This window comes from Bombina bombina, chromosome 3 (genome assembly GCF_027579735.1).
Source record: "Bombina bombina isolate aBomBom1 chromosome 3, aBomBom1.pri, whole genome shotgun sequence".
In the NCBI taxonomy this organism is placed as follows: Eukaryota; Metazoa; Chordata; class Amphibia; order Anura; family Bombinatoridae; genus Bombina; species Bombina bombina.
This window is the reverse complement of record NC_069501.1, coordinates 279,177,840-279,202,864: the sequence shown is the minus strand read 5'-3', so window position 1 is coordinate 279,202,864 and position 25,025 is coordinate 279,177,840. Positions and strand designations below refer to the sequence as shown.

At 40.5% G+C, this 25,025-nt stretch overlaps 1 protein-coding gene across 1 annotated transcript in view; it reads left to right on the top strand.

The window, feature by feature from the left end:
• LOC128653176 (tricarboxylate transport protein, mitochondrial-like) overlaps positions 1-25,025 on the top strand; it is a 64,936-nt gene that overhangs the window by 18,247 nt on the left and 21,664 nt on the right. Inside the window, exon 2 of the mRNA XM_053706306.1 lies at positions 15,959-16,066. Within this exon, the coding sequence (XP_053562281.1) occupies positions 15,959-16,066 (108 nt within the window). The remainder of the gene's footprint in view (positions 1-15,958; positions 16,067-25,025) is intronic.

The following is a 25,025-nucleotide window of genomic DNA, read 5'->3' as shown; positions in this document are numbered from 1 at the left end:
TGCTGGAATGTAGAATCGTTTACATTGCTGAGGTACTGTGTGAATAAATATTTGGGCATTATTTTCCACTTGGCAGCATTTTTTGCTTTTATTTATGACAGTTTCGTTTCTCTTCACTGCTGTGTGGGAGAGGGAGGGGCCGTTTTTGGCGCTCTTTGCTACGCATCAAAAAATTCCAGTCAGTTACTTTTATATTTCCTGCATGATCCGGTTCATCTCTGACAGATCTCAGGGGTCTTCAAACTTCTTTGAAGGGAGGTAAATTCTCTCAGCAGAGCTGTGAGAATTCTTAGAGTGACTGTGAATAAAAACGTTGCTTTGTATTTTTTATGTCAAATTTAATTATTGTTATTTTACTAATGGGAACAAACCTTTGCTAAAAGTTGTGTTGTTTTAAAGTTGATGCTATAACTGTTTTTCAGTTCATTATTTCAACTGTCATTTAATCGTTTAGTACCTCTTTGAGGCACAGTACGTTTTTGCTAAAAAAGATTATAACCAAGTTGTAAGTTTTTTGCTAGTGTGTTAAACATGTCTGACTCAGAGGAAGATGTCTGTGTCATTTGTTCCAATGCCAAGGTGGAGCCCAATAGAAATTTATGTACTAACTGTATTGATGCTACTTTAAATAAAAGTCAATCTGTACAATGTGAACAAATTTCACCAAACAGCGAGGGGAGAGTTATGCCGACTAACTCGCCTCACGCGGCAGTACCTGCATCTCCCGCCCGGGAGGTGCGTGATATTATGGCGCCTAGTACATCTGGGCGGCCATTACAGATAACATTACAAGATATGGCTACTGTTATGACTGAAGTTTTGTCTAAATTACCAGAACTAAGAGGCAAGCGTGATCACTCTGGGGTGAGAACAGAGTGCGCTGACAATGCTAGGGCCATGTCTGATACTGCGTCACAGCTCGCAGAGCATGAAGACGGAGAGCTTCATTCTGTGGGTGACGGTTCTGATCCAAACAGATTGGACTCAGATATTTCAAATTTTAAATTTAAATTGGAGAACCTCCGTGTATTACTAGGGGAGGTCTTAGCAGCTCTCAACGATTGTAACACCGTTGCAATACCAGAGAAACTGTGCAGGTTGGATAAATATTTTGCGGTACCGGCGAGTACTGAAGTTTTTCCTATACCTAAGAGACTAACTGAAATTGTTACTAAGGAGTGGGATAGACCCGGTGTGCCGTTCTCACCCCCTCCAATATTTAGAAAGATGTTTCCAATAGACGCCACCACTCGGGACTTATGGCAAACGGTCCCCAAGGTGGAGGGAGCAGTTTCTACTTTAGCTAAGCGTACCACTATCCCGGTGGAGGATAGCTGTGCTTTCTCAGATCCAATGGATAAAAAATTAGAGGGTTACCTTAAGAAAATGTTTGTTCAACAAGGTTTTATATTGCAACCCCTTGCATGTATCGCGCCGATTACGGCTGCGGCAGCATTTTGGATTGAGTCGCTGGAAGAGAACCTTAGTTCATCTACGCTAGACGACATTACGGACAGGCTTAGAGTCCTTAAACTAGCTAATTCTTTCATTTCGGAGGCCGTAGTACATTTAACCAAACTTACGGCTAAGAACTCAGGATTCGCCATACAGGCACGTAGGGCGCTGTGGCTAAAATCCTGGTCAGCAGATGTTACTTCTAAGTCCAAATTACTTAATATACCTTTCAAGGGGCAGTCTTTATTTGGGCCCGGTTTGAAAGAAATTATCGCTGACATTACAGGAGGTAAGGGCCACGCCCTACCCCAAGACAAAGCCAAAGCTAAGGCTAGACAGTCTAATTTTCGTCCCTTTCGGAATTTCAAAACAGGAGCAGCATCAACCTCCACTGCACCAAAACAGGAAGGAGCTGTTGCTCGTTACAGGCAAGGCTGGAAGCCTAACCAGGCCTGGAACAAGAGCAAGCAGGCCAGGAAACCTGCTGCTGCCCCAAAGACAGCATGAACCGAGAGCCCCCGATCCGGGACCGGATCTAGTGGGGGGCAGACTCTCTCTCTTCGCCCAGGCCTGGGCAAGAGATGTTCAGGATCCCTGGGCACTAGAGATCATATCTCAGGGATACCTTCTAGACTTCAAATTATCTCCCCCAAGAGGGAGATTTCATCTGTCAAGGTTGTCAACAAACCAGATAAAGAAAGAAGCGTTTCTACGCTGCGTACAAGATCTGTTATTAATGGGAGTGATCCATCCGGTTCCGCGGTCGGAACAAGGACAAGGGTTCTACTCAAACCTGTTTGTGGTTCCCAAAAAAGAGGGAACTTTCAGGCCAATCTTAGATTTAAAGATTCTAAACAAATTCCTAAGAGTTCCATCGTTCAAAATGGAAACTATTCGGACAATTTTACCCATGATCCAAGAGGGTCAGTACATGACCACTGTGGATTTAAAGGATGCTTACCTTCACATTCCGATCCACAAAGATCATCACCGGTATCTAAGGTTTGCCTTCTTAGACAGGCACTACCAGTTTGTAGCTCTTCCATTCGGATTGGCTACGGCTCCAAGAATCTTCACAAAGGTTCTGGGTGCCCTTCTGGCGGTACTAAGACCGCGAGGGATTTCGGTAGCTCCGTACCTAGACGACATTCTAATACAAGCTTCAAGCTTTCAAACTGCCAAGTCTCATACAGAGTTAGTTCTGGCATTTCTAAGGTCGCATGGATGGAAAGTGAACGAAAAGAAGAGTTCTCTCTTTCCTCTCACAAGAGTTCCATTCTTGGGGACTCTTATAGATTCTGTAGAAATGAAGATTTACCTGACAGAAGACAGGTTAACAAGGCTTCAAAATGCATGCCGTGTCCTTCATTCCATTCAACACCCGTCAGTAGCTCAATGCATGGAGGTGATCGGCTTAATGGTAGCGGCAATGGACATAGTACCTTTTGCACGCCTACACCTCAGACCGCTGCAATTATGCATGCTAAGTCAGTGGAATGGGGATTACTCAGATTTGTCCCCTACTCTGAGTCTAAATCAAGAGACCAGAAATTCTCTTCTATGGTGGCTTTATCGGCCACACCTGTCCAGGGGGATGCCATTCAGCAGGCCAGACTGGACAATTGTAACAACAGACGCCAGCCTACTAGGTTGGGGCGCTGTCTGGAATTCTCTGAAGGCTCAGGGACTATGGAATCAGGAGGAGAGTCTCCTGCCAATAAACATTCTGGAATTGAGAGCAGTTCTCAATGCCCTTCTGGCTTGGCCCCAGTTAACAACTCGGGGGTTCATCAGGTTTCAGTCGGACAACATCACGACTGTAGCTTACATCAACCATCAGGGAGGGACAAGAAGCTCCCTAGCAATGATGGAAGTATCAAAGATAATTCGCTGGGCAGAGTCTCACTCTTGCCACCTGTCAGCAATCCACATCCCGGGAGTGGAGAACTGGGAGGCGGATTTCTTGAGTCGCCAGACTTTTCATCCGGGGGAGTGGGAACTTCATCCGGAGGTCTTTGCCCAAATACTTCGACGTTGGGGCAAACCAGAGATAGATCTCATGGCGTCTCGCCAGAACGCCAAACTTCCTCGCTACGGGTCCAGATCCAGGGATCCGGAAGCAGTTCTGATAGATGCTTTGACAGCACCTTGGAACTTCGGGATGGCTTATGTGTTTCCACCCTTCCCGCTGCTTCCTCGATTGATTGCCAAAATCAAACAGGAGAGGGCATCAGTAATTCTAATAGCACCTGCATGGCCACGCAGGACTTGGTATGCAGATCTAGTGGACATGTCATCCTGTCCGCCTTGGTCTCTACCTCTAAGACAGGACCTTCTGATACAGGGTCCATTCAAACATCAAAATCTAACTTCTCTGAAGCTGACTGCTTGGAAATTGAACGCTTGATTTTATCAAAACGTGGTTTTTCTGAGTCGGTTATTGATACCCTGATTCAGGCTAGGAAGCCTGTTACCAGAAGGATTTACCATAAAATATGGCGGAAATACCTATACTGGTGCGAATCCAAAGGTTACTCCTGGAGTAAGGTTAGGATCGCTAGGATATTGTCTTTTCTACAAGAAGGTTTAGAAAAGGGTTTATCAGCTAGCTCATTAAAGGGACAGATTTCAGCTCTGTCCATCTTGTTACACAAGCGTCTGTCGGAAAATCCAGACGTCCAGGCTTTTTGTCAAGCTTTAGCTAGGATCAAGCCTGTGTTTAAGGCTGTTGCTCCGCCATGGAGTTTAAACTTAGTTCTTAACGTTTTACAGGGTGTTCCGTTTGAACCCCTTCATTCCATTGATATAAAATTGTTATCTTGGAAAGTTCTGTTTTTAATGGCTATTTCCTCGGCTCGAAGAGTCTCTGAGTTATCAGCCTTACATTGTGATTCCCCTTATCTGATTTTTCACTCAGACAAGGTAGTTCTGCGTACTAAACCTGGGTTCTTACCTAAGGTAGTCACTAACAGGAACATCAATCAAGAGATTGTTGTTCCATCCCTGTGTCCAAATCCTTCTTCAAAGAAGGAACGTCTTCTACACAATCTGGATGTAGTTCGTGCCCTCAAGTTCTACTTGCAGGCAACTAAAGATTTTCGCCAAACTTCTTCCCTGTTTGTCGTTTATTCTGGACAGAGGAGAGGTCAAAAAGCTTCTGCTACCTCTCTCTCTTTTTGGCTTCGTAGCATAATACGTTTAGCCTATGAGACTGCTGGACAGCAGCCTCCTGAAAGAATTACAGCTCACTCCACTAGAGCTGTGGCTTCCACTTGGGCCTTTAAGAATGAGGCCTCTGTTGAACAGATTTGCAAGGCTGCAACTTGGTCTTCGCTTCATACTTTTTCCAAATTTTACAAATTTGACACTTTTGCTTCTTCGGAGGCTATTTTTGGGAGAAAGGTTCTTCAGGCAGTGGTTCCTTCTGTATAATGAGCCTGCCTATCCCTCCCGTCATCCGTGTACTTTTGCTTTGGTATTGGTATCCCAGAAGTAATGATGACCCGTGGACTGATCACACATAACAGAAGAAAACATAATTTATGCTTACCTGATAAATTCCTTTCTTCTGTTGTGTGATCAGTCCACGGCCCGCCCTGTTTTAAGGCAGGTAAATATTTTTTAAATTATACTCCAGTCACCACTTCACCCTTGGTTACTCCTTTCTCGTTGATTCTTGGTCGAATGACTGGGACTGACGTAGAGGGGAGGAGCTATATGCAGCTCTGCTGGGTGAATCCTCTTGCATTTCCTGTTGGGGAGGAGTTATATCCCAGAAGTAATGATGACCCGTGGACTGATCACACAACAGAAGAAAGGAATTTATCAGGTAAGCATAAATTATGTTTTTATCCTTTTTTTTTTATTCTTGGGTCATATATTTTTTTTTTTACACAAGGAACTAATCCTTTATACATACATCAGGAACTTCACACCAAAGGATTCAACACACATTTCTGGATTTTTTTTAACACAGATTTTTTTTTTTTTTATCTGAACTTGAACCATTTGGTTTGGACTTAACCATCTCATATAAGCAATAAGTGCAGCACTTTTTTGCATTTTTTTTTTTTTATATCAAATTTGCGTAAATTTGTTAGTCTTAATTTTAAACTTTTTAATTTGTCGATAATTGCAAAGTGCATTGAAGAAAAAGAAAATGTTTATATATATATATATATATATATATATATATATATATTTGCACATATACTGTATTTTAGGAATCCCATTTTTAGCTTTTTAGCGCTTCCTTCAAATCTCTATTACTTCATACCATTTAGGATATCCTACGACAAAGGATGCTTATGGGAACACATTAGGCACTTGATACTTGTAACTATCAACTACAAAGGATTTTAGACGGTCCTCTAATTTGTTTGTTCATTACATGGAGGTGGGAAAGTCTCATTCTAAATGCTGTATAGCCCATTCTTACCGACAAGTTTTCACTTCCTGGGTTTTCAAAAATGTTTGTTTCTTTAATGTTAGTACTATGCAAACACGCTCCGGCTTATTGCGCAGTTCCTTTTCCTAGCACGCTACATAGTTGGATTAGCATGCTAGTCAGTGTTCTCCACAGAAATTTTGGCAGCTAGGTGCCATTATAAAGTAGCCGGATGGGGACAGTGTAATATTTTCTGCTATAAAACAAGATGGCCTAGATTTGGAGTTCGGCGGTAGCCGTCAAAACCAGCGTTAGAGGCTCCTAACGCTGGTTTTGGGCGCCCGCTGGTATTTGGAGTCAGTGATTAAAGGGTCTAACGCTCACTTTACAGCCGCGACTTTTCCATACCGCAGATCCCCCTACGCCATTTGCGTAGCCTATCTTTTCAATGGGATCTTTCTAACGCTGGTATTTAGAGTCGTTTCTGAAGTGAGCGTTAGAGCTCTAACGACAAGATTCCAGCCGCCTGAAAATAGCAGGAGTTAAGAGCTTTCTGGCTAACGCCGGTTTATAAAGCTCTTAACTACTGTACCCTAAAGTACACTAACACCCATAAACTACCTATGTACCCCTAAACCGAGGTCCCCCCACACCGCCGCCACTCGATTAAAATTTTTAACCCCTAATCTGCCGACCGCCACCTACGTTATATTTATGTACCCCTAATCTGCTGCCCCTAACCCCGCCGACCCCTGTATTATATTTATTAACCCCTAACCTGCCCCCCACAACATCGCCGCCAGCTACTTACAATAATTAACCCCTAATCTTCCGACCGCAAATCGCCGCCACCTACGTTATCCCTATGTACCCCTAATCTGCTGCCCCTAACATCGCCGACCCCTATATTATATTTATTAACCCCTAATCTGCCCCCCTCAACGTCGCCGACACCTGCCTACACTTATTAACCCCTAATCTGCCGAGCGGACCTGAGCGCTACTATAATAAATGTATTAACCCCTAATCCGCCTCACTAACCCTATCATAAATAGTATTAACCCCTAATCTGCCCTCCCTAACATCGCCGACACCTACCTTCAATTATTAACCCCTAATCTGCCGACCGGAGCTCACCGCTATTCTAATAAATGTATTAACCCCTAAAGCTAAGTCTAACCCTAACACTAACACCCCCCTAAGTTAAATATAATTTTTATCTAACGAAATAAATTAACTCTTATTAAATAACTTATTCCTATTTAAAGCTAAATACTTACCTGTAAAAATAAATCCTAATATAGCTACAATATAAATTATAATTATATTATAGCTATTTTAGGATTAATATTTATTTTACAGGCAACTTTGTAATTATTTTAACCAGGTACAATAGCTATTAAATAGTTAAGAACTATTTAATAGTTACCTAGTTAAAATAATAACAAATTTACCTGTAAAATAAATCCTAACCTAAGATATAATTAAACCTAACACTACCCTATCAATAAAATAATTAAACACAATTCCTACAAATAAATACAATTAAATAAACTAGCTAAAGTACAAAAAATAAAAAAGAACTAAGTTACAGAAAATAAAAAAATATTTACAAACATAAGAAAAATATTACAACAATTTTAAACTAATTACACCTACTCTAAGCCCCCTAATAAAATAACAAAGCCCCCCAAAATAAAAAATTCCCTACCCTATTCTAAATTAAAAAAGTTACAAGCTCTTTTACCTTACCAGCCCTGAACAGGGCCCTTTGCGGGGCATGCCCCAAGAATTTCAGCTCTTTTGCCTGTAAAAAAAAACATACAATACCCCCCCCCCCCCAACATTACAACCCACCACCCACATACCCCTAATCTAACCCAAACCCCCCTTAAATAAACCTAACACTAATCCCCTGAAGGTCTTCCTACCTTGTCTTCACCATCCAGGTATCACCGATCCGTCCTGGCTCCAAGATCTTCATCCAACCCAAGCGGGGGTTGGCGATCCATAATCCGGTGCTCCAAAGTCTTCCTCCTATCCGGCAAGAAGAGGACATCCGGACCGGCAAACATCTTCTCCAAGCGGCATCTTCGATCTTCTTCCATCCGGTGCGGAGCGGGTCCATCTTGAAGCAGGCGACGCGGATCCATCCTCTTCTTCCGATGTCTCCCGACTAATGACGGTTCCTTTAAGGGACGTCATCCAAGATGGCGTCCCTCGAATTCCGATTGGCTGATAGGATTCTATCAGCCAATCGGAATTAAGGTAGGAATTTTCTGATTGGCTGATGGAATCAGCCAATCAGAATCAAGTTCAATCCGATTGGCTGATCCAATCAGCCAATCAGATTGAGCTCGCATTCTATTGGCTGATCGTTTTTTTTTTTACAGGCAAAAGAGCTGAAATTCTTGGGGCATGCCCCGCAAAGGGTCCTGTTCAGGGCTGGTAAGGTAAAAGAGCTTGTAACTTTTTTAATTTAGAATAGGGTAGGGAATTTTTTATTTTGGGGGGCTTTGTTATTTTATTAGGGGGTAATTAGTTTAAAATTGTTGTAATATTTTTCTTATGTTTGTAAATATTTTTTTATTTTCTGTAACTTAGTTCTTTTTTATTTTTTGTACTTTAGCTAGTTTATTTAATTGTATTTATTTGTAGGAATTGTGTTTAATTATTTTATTGATAGGGTAGTGTTAGGTTTAATTATATCTTAGGTTAGGATTTATTTTACAGGTAAATTTGTTATTATTTTAACTAGGTAACTATTAAATAGTTCTTAACTATTTAATAGCTATTGTACCTGGTTAAAATAATTACAAAGTTGCCTGTAAAATAAATATTAATCCTAAAATAGCTATAATATAATTATAATTTATATTGTAGCTATATTAGGATTTATTTTTACAGGTAAGTATTTAGCTTTAAATAGGAATAAGTTATTTAATAAGAGTTAATTTATTTCGTTAGATAAAAATTATATTTAACTTAGGGGGGTGTTAGTGTTAGGGTTAGACTTAGCTTTAGGGGTTAATACATTTATTAGAATAGCGGTGAGCTCCGGTCGGCAGATTAGGGGTTAATAATTGAAGGTAGGTGTCGGCGATGTTAGGGAGGGCAGATTAGGGGTTAATACTATTTATGATAGGGTTAGTGAGGCGGATTAGGGGTTAATACATTTATTATAGTAGCGCTCAGGTCCGCTCGGCAGATTAGGGGCTAATAAGTGTAGGCAGGTGTCGGCGACGTTGAGGGGGGCAGATTAGGGGTTAATAAATATAACATAGGGGTCGGCGATGTTAGGGCAGCAGATTAGGGGTACATAGGGATAACGTAGGTGGCGGCGTTTTACGGAGCGGCAGATTAGGGGTTAAAAGTGTAATGCAGGGGTCAGCGATAGCGGGGGCGGCAGATTAGGGGTTAATAAGTGTAAGGTTAGGGGTGTTTAGACTCGGGGCACATGTTAGGGTGTTAGGTGCAGACTTAGAAAGTGTTTCCCCATAGGAAACAATGGGGCTGCGTTAGGAGCTGAACGCTGCTTTTTTGCAGGTGTTAGGTTTTTTTTTCAGCTCAAACAGTCCCATTGTTTCCTATGGGAGAATCGTGCACGAGCACGTTTTTGAGGCCGGCCGCGTCCGTAAGCAACTCTGGTATCGAGAGTTGCATTTGCGGTAAAAATGCTCTACGCTCCTTTTTTGGAGCCTAACGCAGCATTTGTTTTAACTCTCGATACCAGAGTTAAATTTATGGTGCGGCCAGAAAAAAGCCCGCGGAGCGTTAACAGCCCTTTTACCGCCGAACTCCAAATCTAGGCCGATATGTGACCAGCGCCTAGTATGGAAAAACACAAACTCCAACTAGTTAAAGGGATCTCACAAATCCCCAAAAGACGACTATACAAGTAGAAATGAAGTACTAGGGAGCGCTCCCACCTGGAGCTAAAGTGCTACTAATTTAAAAAAAACCGATCTAGTCCTAAAATCCAATGAAGAAAATAAACCGCAATGGCTATGGGCTACAAAAATAAATACAAATATAATAGTAACAAAATGGTGCTAATAACACCTAGAGCTAAAGTGCTAATAATCTAAAAATATGATTTAGTTCTCAATGTAGAAAATAAACCGCAATGGATATGGGCTACAAAAACAAATACAAATATATTGGTAACTGATTGGTGCTGGTTACAAATAGGTAAAGTAGGTTCAAAATATTTATTTTACAAATAAGGTCGACCTTAAGACAGAACAAATAACAGACAATAATGTTAAAACAACAATAGACAATTGCACTCTCTGTATAGAGAAAAGGATATAATGAATCCAATGTCAACAGTGTTTATATCCAAACAGGTGGACGACAGTGAAATTCTCAAACGGATTCCTTGAAGAAGTGGAGTAGATACCAAAGGACAATGTTCCCTTATGTAGATGTTCCAAACAAACAATTTCTTCCTATATGTGAATAGATATTTCTATAAGTGTAGTATCATAGACCACAAGAATATAAGAACAATCTGTACTCTCAGTAAAGATTGCTGTAACCTGCGTCTCGACACGCTGTCAGGTATTTCCTTCTGCAGAGTTTCTTTCCAATAACCGCTCCGCCCGGGGCTCTCGTGAGGTCTCGATATTCACAGCACCCTTCAACAAGGAGAACAGGGGGACCTGCAGCAGCAGACTTAATGGTGAATGTTTTACCCCTCTGACTGCCAGCAGTGTGCACTATTCTGAAGCTTCTTCATGTCACTTCCTGTTTCAGGGATTGTGGGAAATTCTACATAAGGGAATATTGTGCTTTGGTATCTACTCCACTTCTTCAAGGAATCAGTTTGTGAATTTCACTGTAGTCCACCTGTTTGGATATAAACACTGTTGACATTGGATTCATTATATCCTTTTCTCTATACAGAGAGTGCAATTGTCTATTGCTGTTTTTACTTTGTTTTTATATTATTGTCTATTATTTGTTCTGTCTTAAGGTCGACCTTATTTGTAAAATAAATATTTTGAACCTACTTTACCTATTTGTAACCAGCACCAATCTGTTACTAATATATTTGTATTTGTTTTTGTAGCCCATATCCATTGCGGTTTATTTTCTACATTGGATTTTAGGACTATATTTTTTTTTTTAGATTAGTAGCACTTTAGCTTCAGGTGGGAGCGCTCCCTAATATTTTCTGCTATCCAAAGCACAATTGAATTGCATAATTTAACATAAATGTATTTAATAACAATTTGTGCAATAAAAGTTGAACATTTTTAATATTAGTTCATTTTAGCTTAATATTGACCAAAATTTTAGGCTGGTGGTCCGTAAAATCAGACGGTTGGTGCACCTGCTATAAAGGTCCTGGGGAGAACACGCTACTGGAAAGGAAAATTTTGGCAGCGGAGTAGTTCATCCCTCCCTGCACTAAACGCCTTCTGCGCACTACTGCTTTGAGAGACATTGGTTCCGTTGGAACCCAGCTATTGTGCTCCTATTACTTTATCGTTCTCCTGAGGGAGTGAAATTGCCCAAAATATTCCAAGAGTCTATTTTACATCTCAGTTTAAGTATTAAAGTTCTGTTTGTGTGTTTGTTTTTAACTACACACTGTTTGGCTAAAGTTGGTCCCTATTTCACTGCAGAGGTTCTCCAGTTTTTAAGTACCTGTTACAATCTCCTTTGATTCTCAGATTTTGCTGTAAAGATCCCTGATGATTTTTTATTTTTTTTCCTGCATACAGTTCAGAATTATCTGTGGTGTATAATCCTGTATTATGTAAATGTATGTCTCCATTCACTTACTAAAAGCATGGAGCAATTCAGTTGAAATGTGTGTTGTGCAAATTTGTACTATTGCACCGCCAGCACAACTTTGCAATACTTGTACGGATTACCTGATGCATTGCATGCCAATCAATCTAATGATGCTCTTGACTCTAAACAAGTCTGTTCTCCCTCTCTTTGCTCTTTACAAGGGAAGTCATCAAATTTTTGCTCCTGGTTTTAAAGATTTTGTGCTCTCTACCGTTTCTGAAATGTTGGCGGCTATGCCTCATCCAGGTAAGCACAAAGGATCTGACAATCATCCTGCTGCGGATTTACCTTCCTATTCTGGAACCCTAAAGGCTAGATCCAATGATCTTTTCAAAGATTCATATTTAGACTCCTTAGATCTGTCTTCTGAGGTTGAATATTTTTCTGATGATCAGAGGTCTGTCACTGAACAGGACTCAGATTCTTCCTCTTTTATGTTCAAGCTGAAACACCTTCATACTTTATTAACGGAAGTTTTATGTACATTAGAAGTTCAAGATCCTAAGCTGACTGAAGAAAAAGTTTGTTAACCAATTGAATCTAATTCTCAAACTGGCTACTAAAGCTCTTGAGGTTTTTCAGTACCTGATGCAATTAATGAAATAATTACTAAAGAATGGTCAAGGCCCTGCATTCCTTACGATCCAGCATCAAAATTTAAGAAAATATTACTGTCTTCTAATTTAGAACTTTCGTAGACCATCCCTAAAGTTGAAGGAGCTATTTCTACCTTGGCGAAGCACACTACTATTCCCTTAGTGGATACTTTTGAAACAGCAAGGGTTTTCTGATGCTTTTGTAAACAGTTTTTTTTTTCTTTGTGGTTTGAAAATCATGGTTTTAATTGTCACTCTTTAAGGATTCAAATAATTCTGCAGTTCTTACAAGAGGGTCTAGATAAGTGCTTATTTGCTAGCACTTTTGAAGGCTAAAATTTAAGCTCTCTTGGTTTTATACCATAACAAAATTGCTAAACTTCCTGATAGTCAGCATTTTTTGTTCAGGCTTTAGTCAGGTTTAACAAATCCAAAAAAGTGGCAGCAAAATGTGGGTAAAAAGGAGCTTTTATTTAGCACATAAGACAAGCGACGTTTCAAGAACACCTTCCCTTAGTCATGACTAAGGGAAGGTGTTCCTGAAACGTCGCTTGTCTTATGTGCTAAATAAAGCTCCTTTTTTCCATATTTTGCTGCCACTTTTTTTGGATTTGTTGAAATGTACATGGGGATATAGGTAGTTATCACTGTGTGGCGTTCAGTGGCCTGTGTGCTGGACTGTGTTGTATGTATTCTTTAGTCGGGTTTAAACCAGCCATTAAAGGGACAGTCAACCCAAAAAATGTTATCGTTTTAAAAAGATAGATAATGCCTTTACTACCTATTCCCCAGCTTTGCACAAACACATGGTTATATTACCCACTTAACAACCGAGTATGTGCCAGGCATGTCCTACAAAAACTGGTCGTTAACAACCAAGGACGTGCCTGGCACATCCTTGGGGGTTTCAAGCTCTGGAAGCGATCATGATCTCTTCCAGCCGCTTTTAGGGTATTGCAGTGATGCCCCGATATTGAGGCATCATGCAATACCATTTTTTTAAGCAACTGATGCAGAGAGCCACTCTGTGGCCCTCTCTGCATCGACCAGTAATGGTGCTGATCGTTGTGGGCGGCCCATCGCTGGTGGAGTTCCGGTTAGCCAGGATGATGGGGGCGGGACTGTTACACTACGGCAAATAATAAGTGTAAGGGAAGGAGGGAGAGGGTGGAATAAGTGTTGTTAAAGGGATCGGGGAGGGTAATAAGGGGGGGCAGCTACACTACATAATTAATTTTTTTTTTTATAAAAAAAGCCAATATTTTTTTTTAATTTTAGCAAACTGGGTACTGGCAGTTGCCAGTACCCAAGATGGCGGCAAATAGGTAGAGGGGGAGGGTTAGAGAGCTCTATGGGGGGGAATCAGGGAGGTTGGGGGCTAAGGGGGATCCAACACTGCAGAATGAAATAAAATATATATATATATATATATATATATATATATATATATATATATATCTTTTATTTTAGTACTGGCAGACTTTCTGCCAGTGCTTAAAGGGAAACTGAACCCAAATTTTTTATTTCGTGATTCAGAGAGCATGCAATTTTAAGCAACTTTCTAATTTACTCCTTTTATCAATTTTTCTTTGTTGCTATCTTTATTTGAAAAAGAAGGCATCTAAGCAATTTTTTTGGTTCAGGACTCTGGACAGCCCTTGTTTATTGGTGGGTGAATTTAGCCACCAATCAGCAAGAACAACCCAGGTTACGTAGGTGCCTTCTTCTTCAAATGATCAGCAAATCAGAATCCAATCCTCGGTCAGAAATTGCACGCGCGTGCAATTTCTGACCGAGGATTGGATTCTGATTTGCTGATCATTTGAAGAAGAAGGCAGCTACGTAACGGTGGGGGGAGTTCGGCTGCCATATTTACCTGGTATTAAAGAAGTTAGCGACAGTGATTAGTACAGAAGCAAGGCGGCAAGGCAGAAGGGGTATAGTGCAGGCGGATCTTCGGTTTTTATTTTTCAATAGCAAATAATGTTACCGCAAGTGTTGACTGTCCCTTTTAAATGAAAGTAAATGGATAATGTCATGTGATCAGGGAGCTGTCAGGAGATGCTTAGATACAAGGTAATCACAGAGATAAAAAGTATATTAATATAACAGTGTTGGTTATGCAAAACTAAGGAATGGGTAATAAAGGGATTATCTATCATTTTAAACAATACATTTTATAGCGTTTACTGTCCTTTAAGCCAATTTCTCCTTTTTCAAACCATAAAGGGACACTCAAGTCAAACTTTTATGATTCAGATAGATCATGCAGTTTTAAGACACTTTGCAATTTTACTTCCATTATCAAATTTTGTACATTCTTTTTATAGACACACTTTCTGGGGAACAAGATCCTACTGAGCATGTGCACAAGCTCACCGGGTATACGTATACTAGATTGGCTGATGTCATGATACAGCGAAAAATAAAATGTCTGTAGACGTCCTTTAGGCTACGGGCATAACCATAAAACACAATACATTGTGCAGGAGCTCATTGTAGTGATGCAGCTGGTGCTATGCACAGACCAACTAATCGATTATGAGATTCGTTGACCACTATTTTCATAATCGATTATTTTGATTAGTTGTTGCAGCTCTAGTGGGAGGGATGAGGTACTCTTGATGTTTGAGAATTTTTGCCTTATCCTAGTGGATAGGAGTTGAGTCCCAGAAGTAATGGACTTGTAGACTCTCACCATCTCGAGAAAATGAATTTATCAGGTAAGCAAATTATTATATAGAAAACAAGTACTCTAGAAACCCTATATTAAAAGGAAATATTAAATCACATAATTTTATGTTTTTTATATTCCTTTTGCTCATATTCTGAAGTGGGTTGGTCTTCCTTGTAATCTCTGTGGCAGTGTTTTGGGCACCTTCTCATTATTTTTATTTTTTTTCTATTTAATCAAAACTTCTGTTCACAACAACAGTGATTTTGTGGTTTTTGACAGGAAAAAAAGCCCAACAAAACAATTTGTCAAAAGAAATGATGTATTCTTATCAACCTGTCAGCTTGTTAGGTGTAAGCCATTTTATTTGTATTCAGTCCAGCTGTATTTGTTTCTGCTTCAGCAGTTTTATTGACTTATATATATTTTTTTGTATTGATAGTCTGTCTTACATCTCATATGTTAAACCTATCTTCAGTATTTTTCATGCCCATTAACCGCACTCTTCATTTATCACAGTTTTGTACGTGTTAAAATTTCTGACACTGTCAAATGAGCAAATGTAGCCCTTCTACATAGCATATATTCCTCTCTAATTAGAAATAAAAATGTAGCACATGGAAAATGTAAGACTGTGAGCTGCCTTTGTTATGTATCAGTCATTTGTTTTTCTTACGTGTGTATATATATGTGATATTTATTAGGAAAAGGGTAAAAACATGACAGCAAAAGCAGCTGTAAGAAGCACTAAAAACACAATGCCAGAGTTCAGACCTCACGCAGTCATGTTTCGTGCATGACTAGCACTTGATCACTGCATTATATATATATATATATATATATATATATATATATATATATATATATATATATATATATATATATATATATATATATATATATATATATATATATATATATATATATATATATTACACCCAGTAGAAACACCACTTTAAAGTCTAGGAATCTAACTTTGTTTCTCTTTTGCCCCATCTCTGATATTAAGGTAACACTTTAATACATTTTGGTGTCCTACAGGTGGGATTGCTGGAGGCATTGAAATCTGCATCACATTCCCTACTGAATATGTCAAAACCCAGCTTCAGTTGGATGAGAGAGCGAATCCTCCACGATATCGTGGCATTGGTAAGCACAAGAACAGTGATGCATGAACTTGATGGTATTCTGTAGCTGTGCAGCACTTAAAAGTTATCCAGTATGAAAAAACAACTGTTTGGTTTTTTTAGAACATTTGGTCAACTTGACCTTTTTTTCTATCTGTTGTGGAATTTGTTCCCCTTATTACAGTTGATTTTTTGCAAAAAGGCAATTTTATTTACTTGTGCTACTTTCATATTAATGTACACTACTGCTTACATTGTATATAGTACATAGTTTTCATTCCAAGTAATCAGAGTATTTAAAAGGAAACTTCTATGCAGGATGATTTTGGTAAATTAGATTATTTATTGGTAAAAGCAATTAGTTTGAATTTCAAATGATTAGCAGACTTTTTTTCTGACAAATGTCGGTTACATTTCTCTTGTTAAGTGTAGTCAGTCCACGGGTCATCCATTACTTATGGAATATATCTCTTCCTAACAGGAAGCTGCAAGAGGATCACCCAGCAGAGCTGCTACATAGCTCCTCCCCTCACATGTCATATTCAGTCATTCTCTTGCAGCCTAACTAGATAGGTCGCTGTGAGAGGTCTGTGGTGTTTTTTAACTTAGTTTATTTCTACAATCAAAAGTTTGTTATTTTAAATGGCACCGGAGTGTGCTGTTTATTCTCAGGCAGCATTAGAAGAAGAATCTGCCTGCGTTTTCTATGATCTTAGCAGACGTAACTAAGATCCACTGGCTGTTCTCATCTGAGGAGTGAGGTAACTTCAGAGAAGGGGAATAGCATGCAGGGCCCCCCTGCAAATGAGGTATGTGCAGTAATTATTTTTCTGAGGAATGGAATTGACTGAGAAATACTGCTGATACCAATGTAACGTAAGTTCAGCCTTAAATGCAGTGATAGCGACTGGTATTAGGCTGATGTGTGTGTGTGTACACTGAATGTATTTTTCTATGGAATTGACTGAGAAAATACTGTTAATACTGAAATAATGTATGAGCCTTAACTGCAGTAAAAGCGACTGGTAGCAGGCTTATTAATAACAATTCATAACTTTTCAAATGTATGTTTAAAACGTTTACTGGCATGTTAATCGTTTTTTGTGAGGTACTTAGTGATAAAACTTATTGGGGCATGATTTTTACCACATGGCCATCTTTGTTTTCTGCATAGAAACAGTTTTCTGAGCTTCCCCACTGTTGTAATATGAGTGGGAGGGGCCTATTTTAGCGCTTTTTTGCGCAGTAAAAATTCAGTCACAATCTGTCTACTTCATCCTCCATGATCCAGATCGTCTCTAGAGAGCTCAGGGGTCTTAAAAATTCATTTTGAGGGAGGTAATCAGTCACAGCAGACCTGTGACAGTGTGTTTTGACTGTGAGAAAAACGTTAATTATTAAATTGTTAATCCGTTTTTGGGTATTAAGGGGTTAATCATCCATTTGCTGGTGGGTGCAATCCTTTGCTAACTTAATACATTTACTGTGAAAAATTGGTTGCTATAACTATTTTGGTTCATTGTTATTTCAACTGTGACAGCTTTTTGTGCTTCTTAAAGGCACAGTAGCGTTTTTTATATTGCTTGTAAATTTATTTAGAAAAGTATTTCCAAGCTTGCTAGTCTCATTGCTAGTCTGTTTAAACATGTCTGACACAGATGAATCTCTTTGTTCACTATGTTTAAAGGCCAATGTGGAGCCCAATAGAAATTTATGTACTAATTGCATTGATGCTACTTTAAATAAAAGTCAATCTTTACATGTAAATAAATTATCACCAGACAACGAGGGGGAAGTTATGCCGACTAACTCTCCTCACGTGTCAGTACCTTCGCCTCCCGCTCAGGAGGGGCGTGATTTTGTGGCGCCAAGTACATCAGGGAGGCCCTTACAAATCACTTTGCAAGACATGGCTACTGTTATGACAGAAGTATTATCTAAATTGCCAGAATTAAGAGGCAAGCACGATAGCTCTGGGTTAAGGACAGAGCGCGCGGATGAGATGAGAGCCATGTCAGATACTGCGTCACAGTTTGCAGAACGTGAAGACGGAGAGCTTCATTCTGTGGGTGACGGATCTGATCCAGGGAGACTGGATTCAGAGATTTCTAATTTTAAATTTAAGCTTGAGAACCTCCGCATATTGCTAGGGGAGGTATTAGCGGCTCTGAATGATTGTAACACGGTTGCAATTCCAGAAAAATTATGTAGGTTGGATAGATACTATGCGGTACCGGTGTGTACTGACGTGTTTCCTATACCTAAAAGGCTTACAGAGATTATTAGCAAGGAGTGGGATAGACCTGGTGTGCCCTTTTCCCCTCCTCCCATATTTAGGAAAATGTTTCCTATAGACGCCACCACACGAGACTTATGGCAGACGGTCCCTAAGGTGGAGGGAGCAGTTTCTACTTTAGCTAAGCGTACCACTATCCCGGTGGAGGATAGTTGTGCCTTTTCAGATCCAATGGATAAGAAATTAGAGGGTTACCTTAAGAAAATGTTTGTTCAACAAGGTTTTATCTTACAGCCCCTTGCATGCATTGCGCCTGTCACTGCTGCGGCGGCATTCTGGTTTGAGTCTCTGGAAGAGGCCATTCGCACAGCTCCATTGGATGAAATTATGAACAAGCTTAAAGCACTTAAGCTAGCTAACGCATTTGTTTCTGATGCCGTCGTACATTTAACCAAACTTACGGCTAAGAACTCCGGATTCGCCATCCAAGCGCGCAGAGCGCTATGGCTTAAATCCTGGTCAGCTGACGTGACTTCTAAATCTAAATTGCTTAATATTCCTTTCAAAGGGCAGACCTTATTCGGGCCCGGCTTGAAAGAAATTATAGCTGACATTACGGGAGGTAAGGGCCATGCTCTACCTCAGGACAGGGCCAAATCAAAGGCCAAACAGTCTAATTTTCGTGCCTTTCATAACTTCAAGGCTGGAGCAGCATCAACTTCCTCCGCTCCAAAACAGGAAGGAGCTGTTGCTCGTTACAGGCAGGGCTGGAAAGTTAACCAGTCCTGGAACAAGGGCAAGCAGGCCAAGAAACCTGCTGCTGCCCCCAAGACAGCATGAAGAGAGGGCCCCCTATCCGGAAACGGATCTAGTGGGGGGCAGACTTTCTCTCTTCGCCCAGGCGTTGGAGATCATATCTCAGGGATATCTCCTGGACTTCAAAACTTCTCCTCCACGAGGGAGATTTAATCTTTCAAGGTTATCAGCAAACCAAATAAAGAAAGAGGTGTTTCTACGCTGTGTACAAGACCTTTTACTAATGGGGTGATCCACCCAGTTCCGCGGACGGAACACGGGCAGGGATTCTATTCAAATCTATTTGTGGTTCCCAAGAAAGAGGGAACCTTCAGACCAATCTTGGACTTAAAAATCCTAAACAAATTTCTAAGAGTTCCATCATTCAAAATGGAAACTATTCGAACCATCCTTCCCATGATCCAAGAGGGTCAGTACATGACCACAGTGGATTTAACCCCTTAATGACCGGACCATTTTTCAATTTTCTTACCCTTAATGACAATGGCTATTTTTAAATTTCTGCAGTGTTTGTGTTTAGCTGTAATTTTCCTCTTACTCATTTACTGTACCCACACATATTATATACAGTTTTTCTCGCCATTAAATGGACTTTCTAAAGATACCATTATTTCCATCATATCTTATAATTTACTGTAAAAAAAAATACAAAATATGAGGAAAAAATGGAAAAAACACACTTTTTCTAACTTTGACCCCCAAAATCTGTTACACATCTACAACCACCAAAAAACACCCATGCTAAATAGTTTCTAAATTTTGTCCTGAGTTTAGAAATACCCAATGTTTACATGTTCGTTTTTTTTTTTTTGCAAGTTATAGGGCCATAAATACAAATAGCACTTTGCTATTTCCAAACCATTTTTTTTTTTTAAATTAGCGCTAGTTACATTGGAACACTGATATCTTTCAGGAATCCCTGAATATCCCTTGACATGTATATATTTTTTTTTAGTAGACATCCCAAAGTATTGATCTAGGCCCATTTTGGTATATTTCATGCCACCATTTCACCGCCAAATACAATCAAATAAAAAAAAACTGTTAAATTTTTCACAATTTTAGGTTTCTCACTGAAATTATTTACAAACAGCTTGTGTAATTATGGCACAAATGGTTGTAAATGTTTCTCTGGGATCCCCTTTGTTCAGAAATAGCAAACATATATGGCTTTGGCGTTGCTTTTTGGTAATAATAAGGCCGTTAAATGCTGCTGCGCACCACACTTGTAATATGCCCAGCAGTTAAGGGGTTAATTAGGTAGCTTGTAGGGTTAATTTTTAGCTTTAGTGTAGAGATCAGCCTCCCACCTGACACATCCCACCCCCTGATCCCCCCCTGACCTCCCTCAAACAGCTCTCTTCCCTCCCCCACCTCACAATTGTCACCGCCATCTTAAGTACTGGCAGAAAGTCTGCCAGTACTGAAATAAAAATCATTTTTTATTTTTTTTTATTTATTTTTTTCATACTGTCTGCAGTCTGCATCCCCCTTACCCCACAACCTCCCTGATCCCCCCATACATCTTTCTAACCCTCCCCCTCTACCTATTTGCCGCCATCTTGGGTACTGGCAGCTGTCTGCCAGTACCCAATTTGCCCCCAAAAATAGGTTTTTTTTTTTTACTTTTTAGATGAAAAATATGTTTTCTGTAGTGTAGCTGGGCCCCCCTTAATAATCTACATCCCTCCCCCTCCCAGATCCCTTACTACTCAAAGAAGATCCCCAGGACCCCAGGCATCTGCATTAATTATATATTTCTTCCGGTCATATTTTGCGTGCGCGCGCACCCACCCCAGCTCCCCCCCGCCGCAACCGCCGATATTGCAGGAACTACTGATGACTGATACCGATCGGGAGCATATACCTAACGGTCCTCCCAGAAGCTGCTCCCACCCACCAACGAATGTGAGATGACTATAGTCCGATGCAGGGAGGGCCACAGAGTGGCCCTTTCTGCATCGGTGGGTAAAATAAGGGATTGCAGTGATGCCTCAATATTGAGGCATCACTACAATCCCTTGTAAGCAGCTGGAAGCGATCATGATCGCTTCCAGCGCTTCTAACAACAGAGGACGTACCAGGTACGTCAATTGTCATTAAGGGAATGTTTTTCCATGACGTACCTGGTAAGTCCTCTGTCATTAAGGGGTTAAACAATGCCTACCTTCACATACCGATTCACAAGGATCATTATCGGTACCTAAGATTTGCTTTCCTAGACAGGCATTACCAGTTTGTAGCTCTTCCCTTCAGATTAGCTACGGCTCCAAGAATCTTTACAAAGGTTCTGGGCTCACTTCTGGCGGTACTAAGACGGCGAGGCATAGCGGTGACTCCGTACCTAGACGACATTCTGATACAAGCGTCAAGTTTTCAAACTGCCAAGTCTCATACAGAGATAGTTCTGGCATTTCTGAGGTCGCATGGGTGGAAGGTGAACGTGGAAAAGAGTTCTCTATTACCACTTACAAGAGTTCCCTTTCTAGGGACTCTTATAGATTCTGTAGATATGAAAATTTACCTGACAGAGGCCAGGTTATCAAAACTTCTAAATGCTTGCCGTGTCCTTCATTCCATTCCACACCCGTCAGTAGCTCAGTGCATGGAAGTAATCGGCTTAATGGTAGCGGCAATGGACATAGTACCATTTGCGCGCCTGCATCTCAGACCGCTGCAATTGTGCATGCTAAGTCAGTGGAACGGGGATTACTCAGATTTGTCCCCCCTACTAAGTCTGGATCAAGAGACCAGAGATTCTCTTCTATGGTGGCTCTCTCGGCCACATCTGTCCAAGGGGATGACCTTTCGCAGGCCAGATTGGACGATTCTAACAACAGACGCCAGCCTTCTAGGCTGGGGCGCAGTCTGGAACTCACTGAAAGCTCAGGGATTATGGACTCAGGAGGAGAAACTCCTCCCAATAAATATTCTGGAATTAAGAGCAATATTCAATGCTCTCCTAGCTTGGCCTCAGTTAGCAACTCTGAGGTTCATCAGATTTCAGTCGGACAACATCACGACTGTGGCTTACATCAACCATCAAGGGGGAACCAGAAGTTCCCTAGCGATGTTGGAAGTCTCAAAGATAATTCGCTGGGCAGAGTCTCACTCTTGCCACCTGTCAGCGATTTACATCCCAGGCATAGAGAACTGGGAGGCGGATTTTCTAAGTCGCCAGACTTTTCATCCGGGGGAGTGGGAACTTCATCCGGAGGTCTTTGCTCAACTGATTCTTTGTTGGGGCAAACCAGATCTGGATCTCATGGCGTCTCGCCAGAATGCCAAGCTTCCTTGTTACGGATCCAGGTCCAGGGACCCGGGAGCGGTGCTGATAGATGCTCTGACAGCCCCTTGGGTCTTCAACATGGCTTATGTGTTTCCACCATTCCCGATGCTTCCTCGTTTGATTGCCAAGATCAAACAGGAGAGAGCTTCGGTGATTCTGATAGCGCCTGCATGGCCATGCAGGACCTGGTATGCAGACCTAGTGGACATGTCGTCCTGTCCACCGTGGTCTCTGCCTCTGAGACAGGACCTTCTAATTCAGGGTCCTTTCAAACATCCAAATCGAATTTCTCTGAGGCTGACTGCATGGAGATTGAACGCTTGATTCTATCAAAGCGTGGCTTCTCGGAGTCGGTTATTGATACCTTAATACAGGCTAGGAAGCCTGTTACCAGAAAAATTTACCATAAGATATGGCATAAATATTTATATTGGTGCAAATCCAAGAGTTACTCATGGAGTAAGGTTAGGATTCCTAGGATATTGTCCTTTCTACAAGAGGGTTTAGAAAAGGGCTTATCTGCTAGTTCGTTAAAGGGACAGATTTCTGCTCTGTCTATTCTTCTACACAAACGTCTGGCTGAAGTTCCAGACATTCAGGCTTTAACTAGGATTAAGCCTGTGTTTAAGACTGTTGCTCCGCCGTGGAGCTTAAACTTAGTTCTTAATGTTCTTCAAGGCGTTCCATTTGAACCCCTTCATTCCATTGATATCAAGCTGTTATCCTGGAAGGTTTTGTTTTTGATGGCTATTTCCTCGGCTCGAAGAGTCTCTGAGTTATCTGCCTTACATTGTGATTCTCCTTATCTGATTTTTCATTCAGACAAGGTAGTTCTGCGTACTAAACCTGGGTTCTTACCTAAGGTAGTTACTAACAGGAATATCAATCAAGAGATTGTTGTTCCATCTCTGTGTCCTAACCCTTCTTCAAAGAAGGAACGACTTTTGCATAATTTGGACGTAGTCCGTGCCCTGAAGTTCTACTTGCAGGCAACTAAAGATTTTCGTCAAACTTCTTCCCTGTTTGTCGTTTACTCTGGACAGAGAAGAGGTCAAAAGGCTTCGGCTACCTCTCTCTCTTTTTGGCTTCGTAGCATAATACGTTTAGCCTATGAGACTGCTGGACAGCAGCCTCCTGAAAGACTTTACAGCTCATTCTACTAGAGCTGTGGCTTCCACCTGGGCCTTTAAAAATGAGGCCTCTGTTGAACAGATTTGCAAGGCTGCGACTTGGTCTTCGCTTCACACCTTTTCAAAATTTTACAAATTTGACACTTTTGCTTCTTCGGAGGCTATTTTTGGGAGAAAGGTACTTCAGGCAGTGGTTCCTTCTGTTTAATGTTCCTGCCTTGTCCCTCCCTTCATCCGTGTACTTTAGCTTTGGTATTGGTATTCCATAAGTAATGGATGACCGTGGACTGACTACACTTAACAAGAGAAAACATAATTTATGCTTACCTGATAAATTTATTTCTCTTGTAGTGTAGTCAGTCCACGGCCCGCCCTGTCTTTAAGGCAGACCTAAATTTTAATTAAACTCCAGTCACCACTGCACCCTATGGTTTCTCCTTTCTCGTCTGCTTTGGTCGAATGACTGAATATGACATGTGAGGGGAGGAGCTATGTAGCAGCTCTGCTGGGTGATCCTCTTGCAGCTTCCTGTTAGGAAGAGATATATTCCATAAGTAATGGATGACCCGTGGACTGACTACACTACAAGAGAAATAAATTTATCAGGTAAGCATAAATTATGTTTTTCCTTCCTAATGCATCATGTGACAGTCATCAGCCAATCACAAAATGCATATACATATATCCTGTGAATCTTGCACATGTTCAGTAGGAGCTGGTGCCTCAAAGTGGGCATATAAAGATTGTGCTCCTTTAGCTAATGGTAGGGAATTGGAAAGTTGTTTAAAATTGTGTGTTCTATCTGATCATGAAAGTTTAATTTTTTTTTTTTTACTTGACTCCTTTTTAATTATAATAATTTCAATACTGTAGTTTTATTTAACCAAAGAAACCTAATTATTACCTTGAAGGGACAGTCAACACCAGAATGGTATTGTTTTAAAAGATAGATAATTGCTTAATTACCAATTCCCCAGTAATACACGTTTTACCTCTGTAATTACCTTGTATCTAAGCCTCTGCAGACTGCCCCCTTATTTCAGTTCTTTTGACAGACTTGCATTTTAGCCAATCAGTGCTCACTCCTTGGTAAATTCACGTGCAATGTTATCTATATGAAACACATGAACTAACACCCTCGTGTTAGTGGTGAAAAACTGTCAAAATGCATTTAGATTAGAGGCGGCCTTCAAGGTCTAAGAAATTGGCATATGAACCTCCTAGTTCTAGCTTTCAACTAAGAATACCAAGAGAACAAAGCAAAATTGGTGATAAAAGTAAATTGGAAAGTTGTTTAAAATTACTTGCCCTATTTGAATCATGAGTTGTTGGTTGGTTTATTTTGGACTTGTAATAATAATTATTGTAAATACAGATAATCCCTTAATTACCCATTTCCCAGTTTTGCATACCCAACACAATAATTATTATTATTATTATAATACACGTTTACCTCTGTGATTACCTTGTATCTAAGCCTCTGCAGACTGCCCCCTTATTTTAGTTATTT